Consider the following 18,378-nt stretch of genomic DNA (forward strand, 5'->3'; position numbering starts at 1 on the left):
GAAAAAAAGAGAAGGAAATAAAAACAAGTAAAACTATATATTATAGTCGATAGGTTCTTTTCCTCTGTGACTGGCAATCGAACTAATAGCGTCTATAATTTAGATGGAAAGAAAATAGGGGAAAGCGACATAAAAGAAAAATATCTGTTACGTGATTCAATTTAAATTACGAGTAATCGATGAAGGAATGATAATCTCACGTTTTATGTGTACGTCACATCATGCATACACTACTAACTTTCGATTTATTGAAAAATATTTTCAAAACTTTTAATTCTTTAACGAACTTGGAATCAATTTTCTCTCGGCGAAATTGTCGAGGGAGGTTATTTTCCACAACTTCTCAATTTTCAACATGAAGTTTCTTAAGAAGTAAACGCCGACTGAAGTTTATGTTGAAATAAAGTCACGCTAAAATTAATCCAAACAACAAAGTTCCGCTATTTACTATTTACATTTTTGAAACGTACCTTACGCAAAAAAGGTTATATTTTTAGCGCAAAATAACTTTGTATTTAGGTTCTTCCGAAAATTTTCGATAACGGAAGATTGAACTTGAAATTTATCGGGAAATCTATCTTCAAAATAGTTTTCGTTAAATCAGAGATAGCTGTGCTATATATATATGAAGTATAAATACGTGACAGCAAGTTATCTTTATATCCGCAATCTATTATCACGGTTTCTTTCGTCTGAGTCTATATTTCTCTTCAATTACGTTATTGGCAATTTTTCGCAAACTATTGATTACGGCGAGCAATATTGATGGTTCGAATCGGGAAGACAGATAGAAGACATTGAACGAAAAAAAGATAAACAGCACAAATCGTAACGTCATGCTGCAGCGAAGAGAAGTGTCTCGAATCGAGTTGAGGGTTTCCGCTACTCCAGCCACGTACGTATCCAAAAATGAGATTTTCGATTGACTAGAATGGAGAGGTGGATGAGGGTGAATCTGAATTACATTTTTCGAAACGAGTGCGACAGGCTTGTTCGGTTGGGAACTCGAAATTGTGTCTGGCACCCAAGTTTGACTAGTACATGCCTCGAACGATAACGATAACTTCTTGTCGAAACTATCGATTCCGTCTTTCTCTTCTTTTCTGTAGAACAATGTTGACGAGAATCGTAAAGATGGCGGTCACTGCCCATCGGTGGAGTTTACTTCCGCGATATTGCGATCCTGCAATTTCAGGAGAACTTGTAAAATTTGTCTAATCAACCGTGGGATTGCGCGTGGTCCTTTACGTCGAATTCCGTTTCGTTGCTACTCGCAGAGGTATATCGATTTCGCGTAATTCTTTATTTTCTCGTTCCACTGATGCTTCTCTGCTAATAGTTTTTTTCTTCTATCGTTTCAAACGAATTAGCAACTTTTGTTCAATTTTCTTTGAGAAACAAACGGTTTTTTTTTTATCTCTTTTATTACATTTTTTTATAAAGGTTTTCGAATATGAGGCGAATATAATTGCGCTTTAAGAAAAATCGCGGCTGAATGTTATCTCTTTGTTACTTTCAATACACCTTAAGTTCGAAATGTCTTTTTTCTATTGTCACAATTTTTTTTCCATTACTCTTAAGTAAGATTTTTATGTCCGCAAAAGTGTGTTTTTAAGCGTTCGTGAACCTCATCGATTTTTTAATGTGAGGCTCGTCGAAAATGTTTCGAACTTTGTCTTGCCATACTCAGTGGAGTTTGTCGTTGCGAGTGCCCTTCGTCGACCCGATTGTTTCACGAAAGTTTGAAATTGCAACTCGTAAGCCGTGCTTTATGTTGGCCCAAGGGTCAGGGCGGAGGGCGAACTGTAAAGTATTGCTTCGTGTAACACGGCGCATGCATCTTGGATGGCCGTGCCGTATTCCGAACGCGAGGAATGCCGACAATGCTGGGAAAAATTGGAAGGAACGAAAGAAAAGTGAACGAGTGGCCATGGACAGGCTGGATTTAACCGATATACGGAAAGAAAACGGGGAAATTAGATTTGGGAAGCAAGATTTTATTCGGATTTTATTCTTGCTTGCAGCTTGGATGAATTGATTCCTATTAATCATCAATCGATTTTTATTAACCGTTAATTGCACACGATGCGCACGTTCTTTGTCTAAAAATTGTTTTTTACATACATATGCGAAACTGTTAAGACAACCGCATACACCTCTGCGCTATAATTGCTTTTTTGCCTTGCGGTTGCATTAATGCCACGTAGAGAAACGTGAAAGAAAAATGACAAAATTGAATTTCATGGTCTTAATTCTCAAACAGAATTTGCACGTACGTTTTTGCACGCGGAACACGAGTTCTTTGCCAATGTGCGTAGCGAGAGGATATTTCACGTCCTTTCTTCTTAGCCGGAGCGATCGATAGGGTTCATGAATCTATCCAAACCTTTCGGTGAGGAGATAAATCTTTTCGATCTCCTCTCGATATTTCTTTCTTTCTTCCCTTTCTCTTTTTTTCTCACTTTCTCTCTCTTCCTCTCTCTGTCCTCAATGCGTGCCGATCGTTTCCTGTCTCGCACGGACCGTGATCTATCGGCGGATCTTCGATGATACAATCGAGTTTGCGCATGCAGACTGCGCCATAAGGATGAACTAGGGCATCAAGATATAGCGGCACGTGATTATCCGTATTACAGCGTTTCTGTTTCGAAAATTCGGCAACGTCTGCATGCGCCATGTTGTTTGCGGTTACAATTTGAGATCTCTTTTTCTCACACAAAATAGGATTTTCCTTTATGATATTTGTGCATATATGGTACCGTATGCGGCTTTCCAAATCTTCCTACGTAATGACATCTCGGAGTTCGCTTGTTATCGTGAGAACCGTTTTCATTTTCCATGAATCTAATCCGAATTTTACAATTTCTTGGTTTATTATTTATCTCATTTCCATGAGATAGTAACCATAATAATAACAGAAAAAGAAAGAAAGAGAAGAAATAAGTTTGTGAAAATGATTATCTGCATTGATCCATTTTGTCGTTTATTGATTGTCTATTATAATATTTGATTCTTTTTAACCAAAAATCTTATGATTGACGATTATGAGGAAGATTGCATGCAATTTCTTTCCGCAACTGAAGAGAGAGAAACTTAAAGAAGAACTTAAGTTTCGTATACCAGACACGGAGAGATGAGTTTTTATGGAAAACTACAAAGTGAGAAGACAAGGGATTACTTCGATGTAACAACAAATCCCATTGTTGAAAACTTGGGTTGCACAAGAAACGACCTGGTTATTTTTATTGCCCGAACGAAATATTTTAACATGTTGCGAACTGGACAGTTACTTGATATATCGGATTAATTAGAGAAAATGGTACTGTTGCAAATAGCGTAGCGAAACGCGTTATATCTGAAATAAACAAGTCTCGTGCCAAAGTCGTCGCGTTACATGTTGGTCGACCGTCCAAAATTAGCCGAATACGCCCTAGTTTTGCTATATAGGAATAATTAGAATTACTTTGAATAATTAGAATTTTGCTGTGTCATAAAAGTGTCGCGTTATCGACGCTACTATCGCATCCGTTCGCAATGAATCGCGCGATCGAAACGCGCGCCCCACCATTCATTACGGACAGTGAGTTGAGTTTTATTAATCGGCCACGCGCGTTGTGGCGGCAGAGGAAAAGGCTTTTAGAGTTTCCTTGTTTGTGCACACTGGAAACTAAACTATAACGCGCGGGTTGTGTCGTGGAAGTATCGTCATTGTCGCCGGTGCCGACTGACACCGCGCCGCCGACTGTCGTGTCGTTGGTTAGCGGAGACAATGCCCACGGCGAGATACAATGTGCGACGACGATATAACAGCTCGTGAGGCACAAAAGCCGCGGATGCGAACGTACTCGTTTAAAACGCTTATGTCGATCCCCCGGTTCCCTACTTCGCTTGTCCTCAGTTTCGTTTCCTTTCGGAATACGGCTGATACATGACATCCACCGTGCGCGTTCCGATACGCAAAAGATATTTCTGTTGCCATATAGCCACAGGACGAGCACAAGCGTGCGCTAAGTCGGGCATTGCGTAACTTTTCGTTTTAATGAATAACTTACGTATACCTACGTTTTTTATTTACGAGAGTGAAGGCGCGACTATTCAATAATTGATTGAATTAACTGACTAATTACATCGTTACCGTCTCGAGAAACACATTTTCTTTAATCCGGATATTTTCACTGCAGTCGATAGTTATGCTCTATATATTAATTAAGATGCATATTCTCTAGTTTTTTTTCGATGGTCACAATGAATTAAATGGGAGAAAAATAACGTGGAGTTATATTATGTCGTTTTATAATGCACGCTATTACACAAAGTCTTAATTATCTAGAATGTTTATTCGCGACTATACGGTTTTAGTTTACACTGTGGACATTCAAGACGCGTCGCGCGTTTGCGACGCGACCCGCTCGAGCTGATCTTAGAAAAAGGTCATAATTTTGATGAAGGTAAACGTAGACACTTGGGTCATTACGGAAGGTAAGAGCCGCAGGAAAACTAAAAATTTGATGAAAGCCCTGAAGGACTTAGGCGACCTTTGGATGACAGCTTGAATAGATAGCATTTCCTTCATTTTTAGAAAAATGAGTGCCTGTTCCATCTTTTCAGGACAGACAAACGAGCTTTAAAAAATCTATTTTTTGCAAAAAGCAACATTTTTGCTCCACAATAAAATATAGGCGAGAGTTTGTACATTTAATACATGTATGCCAATAATTTCTACATTGTAAAAACCATTTTAGATTATCTATGTTTTAAATCAGAATTTGAAATAGAATTTTGTATACAAATGTGTTGTGTGATACAAAAAATTCAAGAATTTGAATACAACACACATTTATAAAAATGTACATATTAAAATATATATCCTTAATAAAATATACGGCATATAAAATTATAAGTAGAACTGTAAATTATAATTATAAAATTAATAATAGGGCAGAAACTGCAGCAACTTTAAAGCTGCAGGTCTATAATAATAGGATAGAGATGATTTAACTCCATATTTTCGCTCAGTTTATGATTTGATGTTGGGAGAATTTGAATAGGGATCAAAATTTACGTGTGTGAAAGAGGTATTAGATATATGTATATTGTATATGTACCTATATATAAAGAATATAATTGTAATATCGGAGAATATACTTATACGCGCGCGCGCGCGCACATACACAAAAGCTCATATTGATCTTTATTTTATATTATGAATAAAATTTTATTCTGAAATCTGACACCAAAATTGGAGATTATGCGTAAAGTGCTTTTAACGTGTCGACGTGTCAATATGCTTAAGATTTAAATTATCATGCAATTTATTGCGCAAAATAATACATTACGAGTGATATAACATCCTCTTCCTCTTTCTTTCTTTCTCCCAACTAAATATTTCAGCATTAATCAACAGGAATTCTCATGGAGCGTGCAACCGGTTGACAAAATATTTCGACAGTTACGTATACATTCCGCGTTCGCGGATCTGAAAATCTCGTCTGGAAATGAGCATCGAAATCTAACGGGTTGCACACTATTCCAGTTTTCATATTTCGCTATATTTTTTTTGCACGAACACGGAAATTTGATATACACGGCGATCTCGTTGCGGATGTCGCAATCTGTCGTGGACATTCGTTAGGAACATAAATTTTAATGTTTATTGCAAATATTATAGAACGGCGACGAATGGCAAGTCGTAATTGCCGATATATAATACTGGCAGTAATATTGTCAAATATAATTCTAAGAAATGTAGTTAAGCCAATATCTCTAAATCCAATTTCTCCGAAGCAATTTTTTTATAACAATCCTACACCGTGATATAGAGTATTTAATCACGATATAATGATTTATGATACAATTGAAATCACGATACGATCGGCAAGAAGCAAATTCTTTGAAAAAATACATATAAAATGTAGAATAGATTTTTGATTGGCCGAATAACTAACGAGAAAAATAACATTCCTTAGAAATATATAATGTCAACCTATTTGATTATGTATCAGGATTGTGTGTGATTTCAATGCGTTAGATTATAAGATTAGATAATTAACGCAAGTATGTGTAAATTATTTCATTATCATTGACGTATTATTTTGCGTAAATGCGTTTTAAATTGAAAAAGCGCTTGTGCGCCTTTTTGCCACTCTTTTTAATTGAGGTTTATTTATAGTAATATATAATTTAAAATTTATATTGTTCTTTAAAAACTACACGTTCGGTACGAAGAATTTGTATGTTTCAAACATTTGTAGGTTTCAAATGTTATATTCTTACAAGAATAATCTTGTACTATACAATTCACATTGGACCATTGTATAATATTATTCCACTCTTACGCTATATATCACTATGCATCACATTTATTAATATGTATATTTGCTTTTCTTTCTGTTTCAGGTAAGTTAATGTATATTCCTCGTTTGTTTCTTCGACGAAAAAACCGATTTAAAATTGTTCTGCAAATTCCGCATGCGAAAACGTAAGTACACTACTTACTGCAAAAGCGATTCTTAATTGCTTGATATGACATTGTAATTGCGCATGTTAACGCAAATTAATAAAATTTTTCTTGATATTTTAAAGGAATTATTACATATAATACTTTATCATAATCACCTTCATATTTTGTCTATCTGTTATTAGCGATTTATTTCATCGCGAAATAATAAGAAATTAATCAATAGAATAGTTTTGCTGAAGCTAAATTTATGCCGGAACTACATTCAGTTCTAAGTTCGAAGTTCATCGCTCGCTGTTTTAAATACCAGCACGGTAATTGTACACGTGGCATAATCGGTCTAGCGTTGCGAAGTTACGGAGGTAATCATTGACGTTTGAGTGTCATAAGTAAATTAAAAAAAGTTAATGAGTTAAACACAAGGAATATAGATATATTGTGATATTGATTACGTTTCTTCTGCAATGGGTTTGGGAGAAATATACAATTATTTGTTCGTAGAACAATCACGTGAGTGTATAATTCTATCTCCTTAAGTTTATAATCTAGTGTATAGTTCCTAGTATACGATATTAAGAAAATTTGACACAAATTCCTAATAAAGATAAAGAAATGTTATACTAATGGCAATTTGGTATGGTAGTAGAGCTTTCAAAAAATAAATAAATTTTGTATTATATTTGTAATATCTAATAAATATGTACGTATGCTACACAGATTCGATTAATATTCTATAATACACAGACAACGACATTTTTAAAAACCAAGTTAACTTGATGGAAAATCCCGAAAATTAAGAGAATCTGAAAAGGTTTAAAAAGTTATTTCTTTATCTATCGGAATAAAAATAGAATATGTCTTACAGAAATATTTGTAAAATACAAATATTTAAACATGACAAATTGGTTTTTTTTTTATAAAAATTTTTTGTTTGTAAGAAATTTTTGTCGTTGTTTGCATGAGTACAGTATTACTAAAATAGCGACCATTATAATATCGTATACTTGAAAGTATTGACCGCAAAAAGTTTCATTAAAGAGAGATCGTGTAGAAAATAGCTATATTATTTCAAAAATTATATTTTTGCAGTTCCATACACTCGCGAATGGTCACTCATAGCCACGCCGTATCCACTAATGCTAATAATATTCATGTATATGTATTTTGTTCTTTACGCTGGTCCTCGCTATATGAAAAATCGACCGCCATATACATTGAGAACCTTTATGTTAATTTATGACGTAGTTCAAATTCTGGCAAACTTATGGTTCGTAAAAGAGCATGTATCTGCCGGTTGGTCTATAGAAGTGGTCTACAGTGGTATTTTATACATGAACAACTATTGTCTGACACGCCGTAAACTACTTCTTAATACGATTAAAGTATGTTTTTATAATATAATAATTATCGTAAAAGTTATTGATAAGTTATAATGCTTATATAAATAGTTGTATTATTAAGTGCGATGTGTGAATTTAATTTTTAATTTGTAATTATGTCATTTTTAAAGAGAAGCAGAAAATGCCCGTTAAAAAAATTATATTAATGGCCATAGGACAGATAATTAACGCAAAGAAACAATTATTTTAAATAAAAATCTGTATTTATAATTTAGTTGGATCTCATATATTAAATTTCGAAAACATCATTGATTTTATAATTAATCAATAATCTCTAATTCTTTCTTATTGATACGGGCAATGTTTATTATTTTTATGATTGTAATACTTTGTATATCTTATATATAACATTTACGTTTCAGCTATTCGATATGGTGTGGTGGCTAGGTTTTCTCAAACTTTTTGATTTCGTCGAAACCTGCATATTTGTATTAAGAAAGAAACAAAACCAGGTCTCTGGTTTGCACGTGTACCATCATATATCTAATTTGACATTTCTCTGGTATTATTTGAAGTACTCTTTGGATGAAAGAGCGACATTTATTTCATTGTTTAATTGTGCCGTGCATGTAATCATGTACATATACTATTTCATCGCTGGATGGAGTCCAGATCTCCAACGGTTGATATCTCCCGTCAAACCATTTATAACTAAGCTACAGATGGCAAGTATTAATATAATATTTTATAATTAAATCGCTTACATGACGTTATTACATTTTGTTTTTTAATATACTTATTTGTGAAATTAGGCACAATTTATTGTGATGATAGCAATTATAGTACTGCCGATTTTGAATCCCAACTGCCAATTACAACGAGGAATAGCAATTATCTTTATTGGAAACTTACTTTTATTTCTGTACTTATTTTATGATTTTTATAAAAAAAGCTATAAATCTAAACAGAAGAATAAATAACATTGAGAAATGATTTTGCTATACGGTTAAGCAGATAATACTAATTATATATGTGTACACATTTAAATATATATATATATATATATATATATATATATATATATATATATATATATATAAATAAATAAATAAATATATATATATATATATATATATATATATATATTAGATAAATATAAAAATCATCTAAAGAAAACAATTTTGTTATTCAATATTATTTATTCTGTAGTCGCCATATTTTGTCGAATTGATAATTAATTAATAAATATTTGTTGATAGAATTTGATTTTTAGGCTAAATATATAATTATATCATATATGAAGGATATAATCCCTGTGTTCCGTATATAAAGCGCAAATGCGCGCACTTATTTATAGCATACATAACGTTTACCATAGAAAATGCGCATATGCGCATATGCGCTTTACGGAACACAGGGAATGTTAAATCTCAAAAATGTAGTGTAGAAAACGATTGTCATGTAATAATAATCTGTTAAACAAACATAGATTATATTATATATTTTGACTTTAAATATTGTACAGTGATATTTAACTTATCATAAAAAAATAGATAAATATTTTTAATATTTTCTATTTATATATATTTACATGGTAAATATTGAATATATACACACACATATTGTAGACTATAAAATACAAATTGTTTATAAGCTACGAATACTTTGTAAATTTCTTATGTATTTATGTATTTAATGTTATGTGTATTTAAACATTATATATATATATTTTTTTTTTGTACATTGACTTATATTGAGTTTATTGAGTTATGTTAAAATAAATGATTTATTTCTAGCAATATGGCAAAATTTTATTATTGATAAACAATGATTATGATTTTAGACGTGGGAAAAATATTATTAAGGGTTATTAAACTAAATATATTTTTATGTACAGAATGTATTGTGAATTTACTAATAGAAATGTGTGTGTTCTAGAAATCGAGTGAAGATAAATATATCATCTACTTAAGAATATTGATACCTTTTTATGTTGCGTAGTAAGCATTTAAAAATAGTAATAAAATTTTAACAATTGTATATAATCTGAGACAATATTGGATTATATATAAAAAATTTTATATATATTTTTAAATATATTTTTAAATATATTTTTAAATATACATTTAGTATTTTACATACATACATTGCGTGAAATTAGATATACCTAAACGATTAAGGACCCTCTCATACAAAATGACATAGTTGTATATGTATAGCATAAGACCGTCCTGGACCACAATGTCCCAAAAGTTTTGATTAGACTTATGCTAGACGCTCAACGGTGCAAGCAATCTTATGCTATGCATATGCAGCTATGCCATTTTGTGTAAAAGGGCTTTAATAGTTATTAATTAATTTATATTTAATACCAATTGTGTATATATTCTTGAGCTAACACCGGAAATTGATTTCAATTCTACAAAGTCATTCAGTTACGCTAAGAATGATTTGAATACAAAGTTATGCACATTGTTGCGTATATATACTTATCGTTGAATCAATGAGGTACGAGTTTTTATTGGTTAATATTTAATATCTCATAATTTCAGAAAATTATAATCCTATGCTTAATATATTGCTTGATATAGCAATAACAGAGATCTTTTTTTTATTATATGTTAAATGTCCTGTATTTCTATATTTTACGTGTACTGATATACGCGCTACCATGTATAGTGCAACAATCATATTTTAAATTAATTACTGCATTTATTTGTAATTATATACGCTGTGTCATCTTTAACAACGCAAATACTTGTAAGCGAACTTATAACATGAATATTTATATATGTGTTTGTCATGCTTTTTTGTTCTGTAAACGAAATTTAATAACGCGAAAAAAGATTGAGTCAACTTTTAATAAAGTGCTTCTATTTATTTGTTTATTTACAGCATGTTATTTATTCTTACTATTTTGGATATTCAAAGGTGAAAAATATTTTGTTAAGACAGTATTATAATTTATAATACATACCATTTGTAATAAATATGATATATATAACAATATTTTTATGAAAAATATATATAAATATAAGCAATTTATTGCAAAATAATAAGATGGTTATTATGTTTATATAAATTTATTGTCTATATTTGTACAAAGTGATCTTCAAAGTTATTTTTATAGGAAGCAACATATGCAAATATATTCGTCTGAATTGAATTTTTATCCATTAATCGATTAATGCTATCAGTTGTTTACTCACAACCTTTTGTTTTTAAATTTAATGAAACTAATAATATCGTAAGCAATTATTAATTTCTAACAATGAGAAATTTAAAAAATCCGTCAAAATTCCGACTGCTATTTTGTAAAAAGTATAGTTAATTATATATATAGCGTAAGATAATAATTTTATAAAATTGAATAATAAGAATTAAAATTTTGAAAATTACATTTATATAACGTTAAATGAATAAATTAACAATCTACTATCTGCATTATATTTTGGATTATATGTAAACAAATTGAATACGTGATAAATTGCAGCACCGAAATTTGTCTAATCTTCTTTTTCAGCATAAATGCGACCGTTTTTTAATTACCACAACAGGATTTCACGCAATTTTATATATATATATATATATATATATATATATATATATATATATATAATATATATATATATATATATATATATATAATATATAATATATATATATATATATATATATATATATATATATATATATATATATATATAATATATAATATATAAGATATAATTTAAATTTTATATAGATTTCTCATTATGACTATTCGTCACGAACTAGAAGCTGTAAAAAAACCATAATCTGTGCTTTGTAAGTCAGGGATATACAAATAATTATTTTAATATAAATTTTTATATATAATAGCAGATCGCGATTATATATATATATATATATATATATATATATATATATATATATATATAGTAACTACTTTATCGATTTGAAAAAAAGAGTATTATAAAGCATAGAATAGATAAGTGATAATATTCGATAAGCATGTTATTTTTCGATCATCGGACAAATTGTTAACTTATAACATTAATATGTGAATTTTTTATCAATAATGCGTGGGATTTTCAAAAGCAATTGATACACTTTTTGTCTCAGTTTGTATTGAGAAGGGGAGCTTATTTGTCACAATATACATATAAAAAACAGACATTTGCCGTTATATTCGTTTCTGTGATCGATGAATCTGTTATTGTCACTTATAACTAGTAGAAATTGAAACTTTGTACCTGTTGCGTCATGATTTTACGTAGATGTATGAATATATTTGAAGTATGTACTTTATAAAGAACAATAGATGTCCAAAGGAGCCAGATAAAATTTTGAAATAAAATGTAAGTGTAACAAGCAAGTATTACTGTAAATTGAGATACACGCGCAATACAAAATATTAATAAAATAGGGACTTTTAATAGTAATGACTTGTAAACACATCATTTCGGTAAAAAAACAATAAACGCAGAATACGATTAATGGATTGTTTTATATATGTAATTTAATTAAGCAATTAGCGATATTGAATATGTGCAGTGTGCGACATGCGTTGGAAATCTGTACATTTATGTATAGAAAGTAAAAAATGTAATTAAATAAATCGTAAACTTGAAGACCGTTTTATTATTAAAATAAATCTTTTTTTGAGTATTGAAATTTTTAATAATTACACAAATTAATGAATACTAAAATGACCAAATAATTACGCAACTTAATTGATGTAAAAATTATCAACATAAACGTTTTTAATGTCGAAAATGTCACGCTTTTTGATAACAAAGTAAATTTTTAGATTTGCAAAATTCGCATTTGATTGTGTTTTTCATATTATTAAAAGATTGTCTTGCTTTCGCGTTTTTTCCATTATTATGGAATTAATTAGTTAATTGTTTTACCTTGTTTCTAGGATGTTTATTGATTTCTTAGGAATTGATAAGAATGCGGATTATTTTATGTTGACGTTGGCTAACTTGATATGACTTTTTCTTGAATGTTTATTCATTTTAAGTATAAGCAAGAAGTATTGAGTATATGGAAATCGAGTTAAAATAGGTTGAAATTTCTCCGCATTTTAGAATTATCAGTATCCGTATTATTGTTAGCGAAGTGATACTGACTTACTTTTCGTAAACCGAAGATATCACTCTCTTGATTCACCAAGTTTGACATTAACTGTCATATGTGCAACCGACATATACGACACGTTTCTCGGTCGAGAGTTTACCAATATAGTCTATAACTCTAAAACTATCTAACGTCGTGCATATTACTGATTGCGACCAAATCAGGTAATGTATTTCGTAGAATGTTAAGCGAGGATATATGTGTCAGTTTAAGCTGACAAGTGCACATATAGTATATATGCTTTATCGTAAGTAGTAAATGTAGTATAGTGATAGTAGACATTCTCTAATATGTATTTGATGGCTGGAGCACTCGCCTATATATCCTCGTCAAGGTTTTTATATAAAAGTAATTTTTATATTTATATTTCTTCATTAATCTTTATTTAATAAAACAGTAATATTTATTTAAATTTAGTATTACACAGTTACACAAATTGTTTGCTTCAAGTACATACAATGATCCGTTCACTCGTTATCGAGATCTCAACATCTCGGGTACTCGCAACCCGTCGCGTCGCGTAAGAGTCACGGTCGGTCTCGCTCCGCGTGTACTTGGCGCGAGACACTACCGTGTCTCTTGATATTTAATATTTAGCGATAATTATAATAATAATAAATAAAAATTAATAATAATTTCTGAACGATATTTAATAAGACAGTTATTTCCTAAATAGTACGAAAGGAAAACTCAGAATAATCATAGAAATTACTTAAGAGAAATATTGGTAACAATTTTTTGTTATAGTGGATTTCTATCTTTTTGGATTTACATTTTATATGTGTGGAGAAATGTTAGATCTAATTTTTTTTACATATGCATATATATACACACACACAGGCACGTACGATTAAATATGCGTGGTTCTATTGTAAATGAGCTGGATGTTTATACAGTGAATTTCTTTTTTGTGCTGCTTTCTCACGTGATTGCGTTTGAGTGAAAAAGAGAAAGCATTACAATATTTGATTTTGTCGGTCGAAAATTATTTAAACAATATTTTTGTTTTGTCTATGTGCTATTATAACTATAATAAATAACACTGTTAAAAAACAATTACAAGAACGTAGGTAATCGTTTCCTGTAATTTTTTAGGAGCCGAATACGATTCTGTGCATTTATCAAATTGCTCTATCACATTATTCACATTACATATTTTGAAAAATTTGTGCTTAAAATTGCAACAAGGATTATTTTTGTGTTTTATGTATTATAACTCTAATGTATGACGCGTTGGAGAAGTTTCATTGCAATCAAAATTAAGTATATTGTTAAGATTTTCAGTTCTTAAAAGAAATTTGTTGTAAAGATTGATTTAAATTTAAAAAATTAGCATTAATAATATTCGATCTGTTTTATTAAACTTGTGACTTTATATTGGCCATTACACTGTGATCTCCAAAGTATTTTTTAATTATATTATTTAAAAAACTACGGAAACGATTATCTTTGGCTTGTACTCGAAAAAAATTATTTTTTCTTGAACAGTGTGATATATAGGAGAGTGAGAAAACAACTTATAAAAAAAGGGTGCAAATTACAAACTTGCACATTGCTTCCTCATTATTACAGGAAGCTTTTATTTTATTTAATGTATAATTATTAATATTTATTTTTTTGGCTTCCTCATAGAGGAAGCCAAATTTTTCAGTTTTTTCCACCCTTATTTCATATATAAAAAATTTGGTTGATTAGACTAAACTTTATCAGGGTTCTATATATGTACGAAATGTCTGTAACTCCAGAACTAATTAACCAAATCTTAATTAATTATATATGAAATAGGGGTAGAAAAAACTAAAAATCTTAATAGAATTAGATATAGATCGCTATATCAAATATTGAGAAAGCTGTAGGATAAAACATGCTTTTCTATATAAAAAAGAAATTCGAATAAAATCTATACCGGTCAACCGATTTTAATAAAATTTGAGGAGAACATACTTTATACTTTCTATGATACTCTATCGATTAAAAAAAAATGCATCCCGATATCTAAAAAATTGTAGAAGTAGATGCGTGTACAAAAAAACCGTACACACACACATACATACATACTTCCGGACATTTTTTACTAATACGATTTCTCGACATTTTGGAACATTCTAAACCTATTTCCATCAAAATCTCGAAAAAAAAAACTTTTTTACCATCACAAAGCTTCCTCTATGAGGAAGCAATAGAGAGACATTGATATCAATAATTTTATCGAATATTTGGTTGTATAGAAATACTCTTGCAATTTATATTTTACAATCTACTGAGTTTTTTTAACTTCCTTGTATGTCTTCTGATAGAAATTATGGAACATGAAGAAATTTATTACTACATTTCCAACGAATAACATGAGAACATAATTACTTACGATTTCGCAATCTTTTAGCACTAATTTTTGCGATCCGTACAAGATTAACATGACGAATTGTATCTGGAAATAAAGCGATTCAATTAATTTATCATTTAATTTTGATATCCTTGACGGATATTTTTGTGATGCGATTTACATGATGCATATTTAAACTTATATAATAGTATATATGACGAAACGAATTAATCAACGATCTTAATCAAAAGAAATATTTTTGAGTGTCGAGAATTGTTAGATCGAACATATGAAACAATTTAAAGAGAAAAGGAATTACGCGATATATGAAAAATGTAGAGGAAAGTTCGGACAATTTACCATTTGCGCTATAGTTATCCATCGTTTCAGAGGTGCGACAGCCTTTTGAACGTTTGGTCCCCAGGCCGCTAGGAAGTAATATGTGTACATGATCGTGTGTATGAAGCAGTTAATTACACACGTCAGTACCATGGGAGCAACGGCGTAAAATCTTACACCTGCCCATGACAAAAGTAAGGTAGACACATGATGATACAAATGCAAACCGGATATCTGATTATCCTTTTTCCTTAATACAAATACGATTGTTTCGACGTAGTCAAATATTTTTAAAAGAAAGAAATACCATGCGCACCTAGTTAACTGCAATACATATCAAACATTATCAATTTGCGGTGTATTATTTTATGAAACAAATTCTGAATAACAGTATGTGAGCGATTTATAGCATTATTAACTACATTGACATATGTAAATATTTGATACTTTAAGCTTACAATGCTTACATAAAACTTAGATGAAAATATATGCTATTAACAGAACTTTTCTTTTTTTTGTCTAATTCATTCTTCGTTCTCCCGACAAAATTTAGTTAAAGATTTCATTACTGCATTACTTTGACAAAAATGTAATATAAATTGATACGGAGAATTATACATATATAGAGAAGTACTTTTTTTCTCAGTATTACACTTATAAATAGATATACCTGCTGATGGCATACATTTTCGCAAAAAATGGCTTATAAAAAAATTATTACCCTCATTGGAATATAATTGTAGGAATAATCAAATTTAGGACACACAAATAATGAATGGGTTGAGAATAAACCAGCGTCAATAATGTCATATATTAACCACACATTTGCTAATATTTGACCGATATTGTACAACTTCATGAACGTCGTCAATGCGTATGGCGGCCTGTTCTTCATGAACCGAGACCCACAGCCAAGCACGAAGTACAAATATGCAAATATTATAAGTGGTATTTGATAGGAAGAACTGACTAGCGGTAGATCGGCTACTCGTGGATCTGAAAATCAAATTAGTGTATAGAAATATATTTGGACACACACACACACACACACACACACACACACACATCAGTATTTGAAATACATTTTATTAAATGAAGCAAAATATAAATATTGTCATTGCAATAAAAAGCAATTGAATATGAAAAGACGTTGCATTTTGATCAATACTTAAGGTTTTTCAACGTATCTATATAAAATATAATTGAATCGGCACTACAGTAGTAATGTCCGAATTGGTAAATGGATTATATTTTGCAAGATTATTCGTTAATTTACAATGTTATTGTTCCATGCATTCTTCACATTTATCGCTGAAACTGTTATATTATATCTATTTCATACATTATATTTTACATTTACTTTAGAATCCTGCAAATCTGAAAATTTTAATCATAAAATATCTCTTTTTTTTGTAATTATATGACAAGTTTGACATTTGATAATATTAATGCGAAGTTTTGTCGCAACGTCTTCTTCGGGAGTGAGATTTTTCTCAAGAATTGTAAATTGTTACTAAAGTTCGAATGGTTGCACTATAATTATATTAATGTAATTTGGCAAGCTTTTGCTAAACAATAATGCATTATTGACATGTCAACGGTATACTTACCGAGCTCTTTCGTCCAGTAATATGGTACGTCATGTAAGAGATCCATGATGGACAATTGTACACTGTCGATCTTATAAATCGCTACTTTTTTTATATACAACAAAATATCCGTTTAACTACTATTCGTTTCCTTATATTGCAGAGCTGCCGCACATGACGATCAGAGAACCGATTGTGCGGTATCGTCTAGCAGCACGCACAGTCATCTAGAACGCGTTTTCATTGTATTTATATCGTGAGCTACCTTGTACTTTGCACTTGATTTGGCATATAAGAGTTTTTCCTATAACGTGACCTCATGACCTCGATACACGTGACATTATACAGGGTAATTCAGAGGGCACCCGTACGCTTGTTATTTTTTCAAAAATATGACGTTGCAGCAAGTTAGAAAAAATTTTTATTACTAATGGGCGCGCAAAGTAATCATTGGTGATGGTTCTATTTTTTGGGACAAACCAGAAGTAAGTGTAACTGGGGCTAGTTTGAAATTTCAAATAAAAACATGGATCGAGTATGGTATCGTTGGATAAAATTTTTGGAAAAAAACAACTTCTATTAAAACTCAATTCAATTCTCTCTTACGGATGTCGAGAAAAACGTTTGAATATGTGAAGGCCTGCAATAATTTATTATAAGAAAGTTCAAAACTGGTCCCAGTTACACCTACTTATGGTTTGTCTCGAAAAATAAAACCATTACCAACTGATTACTTTAGGTGTTTATTAGTAATGAAAATTTGAATTCTTTTTCCTCACTTTCTGTGCCGTCACATTTTTGAGAAAAACGGCTGGTGCTTTGAATCACTCTGTATAACACAAAGACAAACGTGTTAATTATAATCAACCGCAACAATACAATCTTAATTCCAATTAGCATGATAATTTATTAAAAACGACACTCATTGTCAGTGGAATAATGAAAAAATGACACTTACTTTATCTGTAACTTAAGATGTATCTTTCTGCGACTAAAGTTTTTTTTCGAAAATTATAAATTGTTGTTTAAGTTTGAATTATTGCACTATAATTATTTAATTTTAACAAGTAAAGTAAAAGGTGGGCCTTGAGAGTACAACGCAGTTAATATGTTAACGTTGGTTATCATATTATAAGTTAACGCTATAACAGTCTTTAATTACTAATAAGATACATAATTATAAATCGAATGTTTAGGTTCTGCTTT

The 18,378-nt window shown here is 30.4% G+C and overlaps 3 protein-coding genes and 2 long non-coding RNA genes across 8 annotated transcripts in view; 3 read left to right on the plus strand and 2 right to left on the minus strand.

Annotated features, from left to right (window-relative positions):
- LOC143900337 (uncharacterized) overlaps positions 1–18,378 on the plus strand; it is a 148,349-nt gene that overhangs the window by 125,059 nt on the left and 4,912 nt on the right. The window lies entirely within an intron of this gene.
- LOC143900341 (uncharacterized) overlaps positions 1–18,378 on the minus strand; it is a 38,336-nt gene that overhangs the window by 11,393 nt on the left and 8,565 nt on the right. The window lies entirely within an intron of this gene.
- Positions 3,565–6,714, plus strand: LOC143900338 (uncharacterized). 4 transcript variants are annotated; one of them, XR_013257757.1, is made up of 4 exons: positions 3,565–3,813; positions 4,360–4,479; positions 6,397–6,478; positions 6,643–6,699. It is a non-coding gene; the product is annotated as an uncharacterized LOC143900338 (long non-coding RNA). The 4 variants fall into 4 exon arrangements; XR_013257758.1 differs by having other exon boundaries at positions 3,565–5,627; positions 6,684–6,714; XR_013257756.1 differs by lacking the exon at positions 6,643–6,699 and having other exon boundaries at positions 3,565–3,841; positions 6,397–6,488.
- LOC143900335 (very long chain fatty acid elongase AAEL008004-like) lies at positions 6,774–8,790 on the plus strand. Its single transcript, XM_077411561.1, has 4 exons — positions 6,774–6,967; positions 7,547–7,839; positions 8,220–8,522; positions 8,610–8,790. Exons 1-4 carry the CDS (start codon positions 6,922–6,924, stop codon positions 8,775–8,777), a joined length of 810 nt encoding a protein of 269 aa, XP_077267687.1. The 5' UTR covers positions 6,774–6,921; the 3' UTR covers positions 8,778–8,790.
- Positions 14,565–17,408, minus strand: LOC143900336 (very long chain fatty acid elongase AAEL008004-like). The gene is made up of 4 exons (XM_077411563.1): positions 17,194–17,408; positions 16,305–16,579; positions 15,605–15,907; positions 14,565–15,349 (listed from the first exon to the last, which is right to left on the minus strand). Exons 1-4 carry the CDS (start codon positions 17,237–17,239, stop codon positions 15,179–15,181), a joined length of 795 nt encoding a protein of 264 aa, XP_077267689.1. The 5' UTR covers positions 17,240–17,408; the 3' UTR covers positions 14,565–15,178.

The sequence above is a fragment of the Temnothorax americanus genome, unplaced genomic scaffold (assembly GCF_048541705.1).
Source record: "Temnothorax americanus isolate GAGA-0224 unplaced genomic scaffold, ASM4854170v1 Scaffold3, whole genome shotgun sequence".
Lineage (NCBI taxonomy): Eukaryota > Metazoa > Arthropoda > Insecta > Hymenoptera > Formicidae > Temnothorax > Temnothorax americanus.

Coding starts and splice junctions, on each gene's coding strand:
- LOC143900336 (XM_077411563.1), bottom strand. CDS start 17,239: ATGGATCTCTTACATGACGTACCATATTACTGGACGAAAGAGCTCG. Junction 15,908..16,304: donor ACAATTATATTCCAATGAGG/GTAATAATTTTT, acceptor TATGTATTGCAG/TTAACTAGGTGCGCATGGTA. Junction 15,350..15,604: donor GGATAACTATAGCGCAAATG/GTAAATTGTCCG, acceptor CTTTATTTCCAG/ATACAATTCGTCATGTTAAT.
- LOC143900335 (XM_077411561.1), top strand. CDS start 6,922: ATGGGTTTGGGAGAAATATACAATTATTTGTTCGTAGAACAATCAC. Junction 6,968..7,546: donor TTTGTTCGTAGAACAATCAC/GTGAGTGTATAA, acceptor ATATTTTTGCAG/TTCCATACACTCGCGAATGG. Junction 8,523..8,609: donor TTATAACTAAGCTACAGATG/GCAAGTATTAAT, acceptor TTGTGAAATTAG/GCACAATTTATTGTGATGAT.